Source organism: Fukomys damarensis, unplaced genomic scaffold (genome assembly GCF_012274545.1).
Source record: "Fukomys damarensis isolate Sample0158 unplaced genomic scaffold, DMR_v1.0_HiC HiC_scaffold_1, whole genome shotgun sequence".
NCBI lineage: Eukaryota > Metazoa > Chordata > Mammalia > Rodentia > Bathyergidae > Fukomys > Fukomys damarensis.
The window spans coordinates 29,963,654-29,973,714 of NW_022900913.1; the positions used below are offsets into that span (position 1 = coordinate 29,963,654).

Genomic DNA, 10,061 nt, shown 5'->3' on the forward strand with positions numbered 1-10,061 from the left:
AGAAATGTTTTCTGAGGAAACATACATTCACAAAGCAGTTACCACTGAACACAAGACAACAATCTGGCTTAGAATGCAGAAGGCTTTGGACAAAAACAGCTTTTTGGCTCCGTATGCTTATAAAACCATAATATAAACCCGAACTGGGGCTGGAGAGCCTCCACCTTGGGAATCCCTCTAGGAGCCATGAGGTGCCGGGGCTCTAGTCACTGTCTGAAAGTTCAGGACCAAGCCAAGGTCAACCTCTGCAAACTGCCATCCCTCAAGGTCAGAGGACATGTGGAACAGGCAGGATTCCAGTCCTTGAATTAAAAGACAATACAGCTGCTGCCTATCATTGTGAGAGCAATGAGGTGAATGATGTAAGTCAGAAGTTATCTTCTCAGGTGCACACATCTGTTTGTGGTGGGCCAGGTCCAAATACAGGCCCATCAGTCTGCCTTGTAATGACCCTGCCTGGCTGTATTTGTTCCACTACAGCTCTGGGGCCTCTCCGGCCTATCCTGTTAGCTCCCCCAGGACAGTGTCTGTCTCTGAAATGTATTGGGCTTTTCCCCATTCACTCCTCCTACTTTTCCTACTTCAGCCTCAAAGAGAACAAAGAACTAGTTAAGTAACATAATAAGAAATTGCCACAAGCTGACCTGATAAAATGCTCAGAGGTCTTAACTAGACCCATTTGCCTTCTTCTAGGAGTGAATTTATAGAAAGGTGCTCCCAGATAGGGGCAGCACAGCAGAAGAGGGATCAGAAATGACTTGAAAGGGGAAGTGGCCATTTCTTTAAAACTCGTGACTCAAAAAGTTGTCCAGATAGATGTTAAGAAGGAATGCAGCAGTCACTGATAATCTGATTTCTCGAAAATTTAATGGAGGATACAATAAATTTTAAAACTATATCGCAGTTTGTTTTTTTTCCAAGCCTGTATTACAGATGGAATTTAGACTTCAGAAAGACTTTATCAATAAAGAGTTTCTTATCAACAAAATTCCCAAATAAAACAAGTATTTTTCCTGCCTAACAATTTGCAAAACTGCCTAGCTTGATAGCATAAGAAAGTCTGAATAAACAGTTAAACTATTTCTTCTAAGCACTTCCCCAACCATAACTCGCCAACACAATGAGATAAAGCAATCAGCTATAGTAATTATTTAATCTATAAGTGTACATGCTTTAAGTCACCAGTAACAACTACTATCTCATCCATTACTTGTTCCTCCACGTTTAGGTCAGCAGCAAGCAGCATGTGTGAGGGCTGTTTTCATTACATCAGGGCACGTAACATCAACTTTCTTTCTTTAATTTCTTGTTCTTACACATCAAGTTTTCATAACCACTCACCATTTGGGATTTCCATACTGGCTATTTTAGAAGGTGGTGATGAGCCAACAGAGTTCTTTGCTACCACACTGATGATGTAATCATTTTTATCCAGGCGTATTTCTGCTTTGTGTTGAGGATCAAGGATCTCAGAAAGGGACTGCGTTTCCTCATCTGATGAACACGATACATTATAGGAAAGGATTTTCCCATTAGCTTCATTAACAGGTAAAGGCTATGAAAAACAGAAAATAAATTATTGAAAACTTGCAAAAAAATAAGTGGCTATGCAAGGTCATCAAGTCTAAATTGAAGGTTAGATTCACAATGACTAATATTAGTAAAGGATGAAACTGTCTACAAAACAGATTTAACATCCACTGAGATCTAGGTATATTAGGAAAGTTATATTTAACTATATTTATCAAGTTAATACTTGTTTCAAGTATTAAAAATACACAGAATTTAAAGAGAAACAAGATTTATCTTTATAGATATCCAAGTATCTGATCCCTTTTAAGGAACTAGGAAGGCTATTTAAGTTAATGTAAAGCAAAAATTTAAAGTTTGCAGAAGCATTGCTCTACTTCACAACAAAACTTTAAAAATATGACAATTTGTTTTTAAAAAACAATAGTTTTCTCATTTTAAAAATAGTAATGTCCACTAAAGAAAACTGAAAAAACATAAAAATTGAAAGACAGGAAGTTAAAATATCTCATATTTCTACCTTTTAAACACTCCTGCATTTTGCTATCTTTTTCCAATTGTTTTTCTAGAGGTAGGATTTTTTTTCTTAATTAATGGCCCCAGCATGACACTGAAGTATATTACTAAATGATATGTCACCTTGTGAGAACTTTGCCTTAAGGGTGGAAAAAAGTTCTCTCAAACACTGCTCATATCAAAACACAATTTTTTTCACTCTTCTTTAAACACTTGTCCATGTTAATACAATTATAGACATTTTAGTGATTTTACATTTCATGTAGCATTTTATATCAGTATACTTGAATATTCCGTAAACACATGAAATTTAAATTTTCACAATACTAAAACAATAATATTTTGGTGAATACTTTGGTGCCACACTTTTTGCCTTTTTCATACTTAGGATTAAGTATTTAATCTAAATCCCCAAAGGATGACTTAATTTTATAAGAAAATCAACATTCGAACTTCTTTATATAACTAAAGTGCCTTTCAAAACTATTGCCCCTACATATGGCACCATATGAGATCAGCTGATCCAGTCACACAAGAAAAATGCAACCAACACTTTGGATTCCAACTTGTAGTTTCTGGCTGAGCCTCTGACAAAAGCAAGGGAGAAGGAATTTATGAAACTCACAGGTCCTTGGTGGGCCTCATAAAATTAAGTTAAAGTGTGTTCAGGACCCGAGATGGAAGATACTCACTACAATGACTGTGGTAGAAGAGGAGCGATGAGGAATGTGGGGATATAGGAGGCAGGCTAGATCTCAGCGACGCTGCACTTAGCCAACCCAGGAAATCCTGACTCCCCAATAACCAAAGTGCCACATACATGTAAATCAAGAACTCGAGCGTAATACAATTATTTAAATGTTCCAGGAAAATCAGATATTTACCTTCCAGTATATTATCAAATTTTTTCCATCAGAACTCCACTCTCTCCAAGTGTCTGGTCCCTTTGAAGGAACTAGGAAGGAAATTTTAAAAAGTTAGCACCTGTAGACACATACTGTATGCCTGTTGTTAGTATCACTAATTGAGATGGTAGTGCTTAAAATTTTTTTCTCTGGTATTTCAATTTTAATATATGTGCTGCTGAAGCGAGCATTTCTATGGTACTTCAAATGTTCAATAAAATGTAAAATAGTTCAGTGGCTTAAAAATAAATTTAGAAAATGAAGCAACAGAAAAGCTAAGCTCTCAATTTCTACAAACACAAGGTCCCAGAAAGTGGGCTAAAATCACACTCAAGGTCATCAGTGATTGTCCCTGGGTGCCTCTCTGTCTTACATCTTCTCATCTCTCCATGAATAATAATTAGCTATAAATCATTTAGTTAACTTACTGGCTTCTGTGGTTAAATGTTGTTTTTCATTGCTCCACTTGCTCCATTTCCAGTAAGTTTCAGAAGAACAACGAATCCGGAAAGTATACATGGTATATGCATTTAATTTGTCCATAGCAACACGATAATTTGAATTTTCCACTCCTTTGATTGTGACACTCCGCTATTTGAAAACAAGTATGTGTATGTATGTGTATAAGCCATGTGTACCAATACATGAATATACTCACACATATACATTTTTTGTAAGAAATCCTCCTACATAAGTAGTATAAATCAACAGAGTGTCTCTATGAGCTTATATTTAAACACCAAAAAGAACCCATCCACTATAGTGGATATTTTATATTTTGATTATTTTATAATATTTTGTTTTATTTCTTATATATGTACAGTATCAAGTCAAAAAAATTATGTTCCACAACAGCAATAAAATATTGGGATTTTTAAAAAATCTGAATATTAAATCTAAGTAATAATTAAATTATGCAGAGGATGATATAGTTTTAATAACTAGTCAAGGGCTAATGATTATATAATAAACCTGTACATAATTTGGTAATCTTAGATGACCTCAAGGCTTGAGCATTAAGTGTACTCTCCAGATGTTATCTGGAAGACTCCCCGAGGCAGGCATCATCTTTTATATATCTGTGTTATGTCACTTAGGACATCTAGAATGGTGATAAACATATAGTAAATGGTCCACAGATATTTAAACTAAACAAATAAAATGAAGCAATTTTAAACTAATTTGAGGATTTGCATGTCTTAGGAAAGCCTCTGAACTCCCAAATGCTTGCTAGAAAGATTTTTTTTTTCAGGTTACATTTTGCTGTTTTGACTCATTTTCTAGAAAATGTAAATTTCCAAATAAACATCTAAGAATAATATCATTTATTTTGGACTTACCACAAATTACAAAATGCTATAGTATAAGTCAACCTAAACATTTAAAATGCACTAAAAAGTCATGCTTTGGCTTATAATTACCAATTTTAACTTGCCCTCAACGTGCACTCTGTAATTTTAAAATTCACTACTATTCTCTGGTGCCAATTACTCTATTAACTGATGCAAAAGGTCACAGCAAGACATACTCATTCATTCACAAACTGAGTGACATCTACATGCCAGGTACTATATACTAGGCCTTGGTACATTCTTAGTAGTAAAAGTTTAATTTACCTTCTATAACATCCAGTATGGCAATTATTTTCAAATATTAAGTACAGTGCTATCGTTACCTTGATATTAATGTTTTTTTTGCTTAGTAAGTTTCTAGAATAGAGAGCTTATACATATCATAGAAGAATTTTACTTACCAATTCTTGTGCTGAATTAGCTTTATTAATTTTAATTTGACATAAAAGATTTATCCTTGCAAAGTTGCCTGATAAATGCCAAGAAAGTGTAACAGCATTTGAATTAATATCCTTCACTTTGAATAAAGTAGGAGTATGTGGAGAAACTGTAAATAGAATTTTTTAAAGAGTGATTTATTTACAAGTGAAAACTGTAACTATGCTAAGTCCTAACTCGTAATACAATAAATGAGAATTGAAAAAAACAAAAAAACAAGAAGAAAAGAAATATTCTACCAGGTATCTATGAAATCCACAAACCTCAGTATTGCTGTTGACATCTTGCCAATGTTTTTAAAGAACCCAATCACACTCAAGGTTCTTCTTTTGGTTTTGGGCATACAGAAAAGATAGTAAGATCACAGTCTCCACCTTTAAGGAACTTCTAATGTTCAAAAGAATAACAAAAATCCCAGAATACTGAAAACATTCTAAGTCCATGGTGCAGATGCTAGCTGCCACAGGAATTTAAATGCAGCATGGTGGAGAAAGTCTTACAGTGAAGGTATAATTTAAGTCAAGCATCAAAGGAAGCAGCACACTAAAACTGGCCAGAAGAATGCAGAAATGGAATGCACGTTGGAGTCTTGACAAGATTACAGGTACAATGAGGCACAACGTACATTATACTGGTGAATGTACATAGGTCAATCTGAGTGATAGAAAAGAATCTCATGGGAAACATTAGCAACATGACAGGGAGCAGACAAATACACTCTTTTTGAACTATAAAATGCAGCTTTCTGATCCTGGAAGAAATCAGGAAACAAATATGACAGGAAGGAATGAGAAGAAAAAAATACACACACACACACAAACACCTATGTACTTTTTATATATTTGTATATATTCATATTTTATACATTATGTATTATTGTACTATATATTTATTTTATATATATTTTTTAATTAATTAAAAAAAATTTTTTTAAAACAGGGTCTCACTACGTGGTTCAGACTGCCCTGGAACTCACTATGTATCACACACAGGACAGGCTCGAGCTTGCAGTGATCCTACTGCCTCAGCCTCACAAGTGCTGGGATTACAGGGGTGCACCACCACACCCAGCATTGAAATCCACTTATATTTGATAGCGGGGCTACTCACTTACTGGCTGTATAATAACATACTTGGTATAAGTCATTTCTCCTCTGAATGTCAGTCTCTAAAGGAGATCTCTGTGCTCCTGCTCAGTGTGATGCTGAACCTGGCCAGGAATCAATGCATGTGTTCTAATCACAGCAATGAATACCAAAAGGATCAACTGCATTTTACTTCTATTTTCAATTATCCATAAATGTGGTTGGTAAAAATTTCAGAAATCATCAGTACAAAAGCAATGAACTACTGATAATGTCCAACACTTTGGATGGCCCTCAAAGACATTATATTTAGTGAAAGAAGCCAACCTCAAAAGGTTATAGACTATATAATTTCATTTATGTAATACTCTGAAAATGACAAAACAGATGAAGAACAGTTAGTTGTTGCCAAGACTGGATTCAGTTTTGTGTTCCTATGTAGTTTATCTATGTAAAGATTCACAAAGGAACTTCCTCATGTTGCCCCTTCATCACACACACACACACACACACACACACACACACACACACAGAAAAAAACAACTGAGAAAGAGGAGTAGTCTAGTTCAGTAATCCAGGTACGGTATTACACCAGGGTTAATTTTCTGGTGTTGATACTGTGCTAATCACACAAAATGTCAGCCCTGGGGAAAGCCAGGGGAATGGCTTCAAGGTTCTAATTTATTGTTTTTACATCAAACACTATTTTAAAATAAAAGTTTTTAAAAACTATGCAAATTTTTTTTTCAGAAATCAAGACCTATTAGAAAAAACCACTTATAGTTTCCATGTAAATGAGTAATTCAAATTTTTATTTAAATTCAGAAAATGCTAAAACTTGAAGCTATTCATTTTTAAACTTTTAGGATAAAATTTATAAATTTAGTATTAACTAACTCTAGAAAAAAATAATCAGACTGATCCCTAAACGCAGTTCTCATTAATCCCCAGCACTCTGCCACTCTCCTTTATTTCTAAGACCCTGCCTGATGCAGGAGCACCCTACCTCGTTCAGTGATGTTAATGAGTATTGTTGATTCTGATTGCCCAAGAGGATTGTGACCACTCAGAGTAAAATTATATATTTCTTGACTTGGAATCATCTTAAAGCATACCCGATAACTTTCATTTGTAGGTACTTCACCATTTTTAAATCTAACAGATTTTCCTGAAAAACTGGGTTAAAAGAAAAACAATTTCAAAATGACAAGATACAAATATTTCAGAAGAAATGGATAAATTTCTAACAATGAATCCTTATAAGTTTATATTTTTAATTAAAAACATATTACATACTCAGAGAAGAAACTGTGCATGATATAGAAAATAATCAGCCATAAGCCCACCACCCAGAAATAGATTCTGTCCATATCTGAGGTTCTTCCTTCTAGATTTTTAAAAGATACGATATTGACTCTACACGTGGTCAAGCTGCAGTTTTCATAGTACGTACGATTCTATATAGCACATTCAGTTTCATATCTAAACTCATAACAGGGATGAATTAGAGCATTTCTCTATGTCACTTACATGTGTTTCTAAAGTTCTTGCCATCTAACATCCTTTCCTGGTTATCATTACCTTTCAAATAAAGTGTAATTCGTACTTCGTGGGCCCACCAATGCTGTTGGTCTTCCTGGATTCCAACTACATACAATTTCTTCTAAATCATGTGTTTCACAATTCAGTTTTTGAGGAACATCAGGTGGATCTAAAGAAATAAAATGTAGTTATACATGATTAAATGTTTTTCCTGTTGATGCAGTATTTCACAAAATGGTAACATTTTGTACCATTTCCTTAAAGAAATCATTTACTAGTTATATTTTACTTTTGAACAACACATAAATTATTCTTCACAGCATGTTTTGTCACAATTCTTAATATATTAGAAATGCTAGATTCAAATATATTAAAAAGTGACTCTTCATTTGGAAATTCCCAATATCAATTTCAGAAATCAAAAACCATTTTCCTTTAAATCCTATTTCAGAATGTACAAATCTCTCAAACCTAGGTAAAAAAAGTACACTTTAAAATATTTCCACTTATCATCTGTATATTCTGATTTGTAAACAGGTATCAATCACATTAGAAGTAAATATATGTTACTACTATGGTTTATATGTGGTCTCACGTATTTGGAAGGTGACTGGATCATGGAGCACTATACTCATAAATTCATTAGTCTGCTAATGATGAGTTCATAGCTGACTTCTTCACAGGGAGCTGGGGCATAGTTAAGCCAGGTCATTGGAGCTTGATCTGGAAGGATATATTTCCCACACTATTCCTTTTTTCTCTCTCCTTCCCAGCCACTACGGCCCAAGCAGGTTTCCTCCACTGGGCCCTTGCTCTTTGCTTCCTGGCCACCATCATGTAAGCAGCTTTCCTTGGTGGCAGGCCCTTCCACCAAGTCATTTCTATATATGATCCTGCCAATTCCAGACTGGAACGGAGCCAAAATAAACCTCTCCTCCTTTAAATTGGGGATGTCAAGTATTTTGTCTCAGCCACAAGAAAGTGACTAAGACAGATTTTGGTACTAAGAGTACAGTGGTTTTCCCAACTATACTTGACCATGTGGTTTAGAAACCTTTGGAACTGGTTTTCAGGAGGAGTATGGAAAGGTCAGGAGATACCGGCTAGGGAAGTCCTAGAATGCTGTAATCCAAGCCTGATGTGAAATTCTGGTCAGAGGTCAGAAGACCAGAATGCTGATAGAAATGTGCACAGTAAAGACCAGGCTCAGAAGGTTTCAGCTGGGAATAAGGATACCACTGCAGTTAGACCAGAGGCTATGTGGGTTATTTTCTGGCAGAATATTTGTCCACATCGTGCCCATGTTCTGAGACTTTGCAGGAGACAGAGATTAAGAGCAGTGGACTAATCTGGTGGAGGAAATTTCAAGGCAGCCTAATGATCAGGCCGTGGCATGGGCACTGCTGGTAGCTTTTAGTCAGTTTTTGAGTGAAAAACAGCTGCAATCATTCCATTTAAAAATTTTGTTTTCTCAGAAAGAAAGCCCCTGTACATTAGAGCAAAGGAGAGCAAGACTGCTAAAAAGATTTACATTAAAAAGAATCCAAGTACAATCATAAAGACAATAGGAAAGATGGCTTGAGGGCATCTCAGAATCAATAAGATGCTACCTTTCACATGGTTAAAGGTTCAAAAGTTAAAGACTTTGCTTTGAGGAAAGAGTGCCAGGGAATGCAGCTCATTTAGGGCAAATTAGGAAAGTGTTTCCCAGAGTTCAGCTATCTAATGAAGCACTCAGAGGCTGCTGCAGCCATTATTTAAGGGGCCTGACTATTGCTTGAGCTGGAGGTAGACCTTGGTATTATTACCCAGACGGTTCCAGTTTTATGGGTAGGCACAGTGCAAGTGCTGTGGGGGTGCAGGAGGCTTCAATCCAAACTTCAAAAGAAGACCTGGGAAGTCAGCCAGTGTGTCTCCTAGAGGGCAGTGTGTGACCCTATCAGAGTGAAGCCAAAAGTGTAGTGAAGAACCCAGGAAGTTGGAGAAACCACGAACATGGAATGTCTGCCAAGGAAAGCTGTAGGTGGCAAGTAAAGCCAAGACAGAGAGAGACCATGAGGGTTGCAATCAGCAATGCTGTAGGAAGGAGGGCTGCCCAAGCTGTAGCTCACATCTCATCACAATTTGCTCTGTGTGCTGGACATAATGCTACAGGACTTAGTATTTCCCAGTGTGGGTTTTGGTATTGCCTTGGTTCAATTTCTTCCTAATTTCCCATTTCTCCCTTTTGAAATGGGAATGTTTACCTTGCCATTCTATGTTGACAGTGTTCAGCTTTCTTTATTTTTTTCAGGGGTTCACAACTAAAAGTCTACCTTGAGTGTCAAAAGAGATTTTGGATTCGGACTTTTTAACAATACTGGAATTGTTAAAATTTTGCTGACTTAAGAGGTAGACTAAATGTATTTGCATAAAGAGATGGACCTGAGTCTTTTGGAGCCAGGGAAAGAACACTATGGTTTAGATGTAGGTAGTTCATCAAAAGGTGTTTAGATGGTGATTGGATCATGGGCACTGTATCATGAGAGGATCAGCACACTGATCCACCCTTCCTCCTTTAGTTAGGGAGTTGGGTATTATGTCTCAGCAATGGGAAAGTAAAGTGACTAAGCCAGTTGCAAAATCTCCCCTCTAGCTTTGCTAGGGCAGATTAGAAAAAGAAAAAAAAAAAAAAAAAAAAAAAGATTTGGTTT

The 10,061-nt window shown here is 35.9% G+C and overlaps 1 protein-coding gene and 1 long non-coding RNA gene across 4 annotated transcripts in view; one reads left to right on the forward strand and one right to left on the reverse strand.

The window, feature by feature from the left end:
• Window positions 1-10,061, reverse strand: part of Lifr (LIF receptor subunit alpha) — a 48,548-nt gene that overhangs the window by 17,104 nt on the left and 21,383 nt on the right. For both annotated transcript variants that reach the window (XM_010607743.3, XM_033760208.1), the window contains exons 7-12: window positions 7,408-7,537; window positions 6,833-7,002; window positions 4,705-4,850; window positions 3,380-3,542; window positions 2,931-3,001; window positions 1,342-1,555 (exon numbers count right to left, since the gene is read on the reverse strand). In XM_010607743.3, coding sequence (XP_010606045.1) covers window positions 1,342-1,555; window positions 2,931-3,001; window positions 3,380-3,542; window positions 4,705-4,850; window positions 6,833-7,002; window positions 7,408-7,537 — 894 coding nt within the window. The remainder of the gene's footprint in view (window positions 1-1,341; window positions 1,556-2,930; window positions 3,002-3,379; window positions 3,543-4,704; window positions 4,851-6,832; window positions 7,003-7,407; window positions 7,538-10,061) is intronic.
• The window catches only part of LOC104850700, a 31,609-nt gene that overhangs the window by 780 nt on the left and 20,768 nt on the right, over window positions 1-10,061 (forward strand). The window lies entirely within an intron of this gene.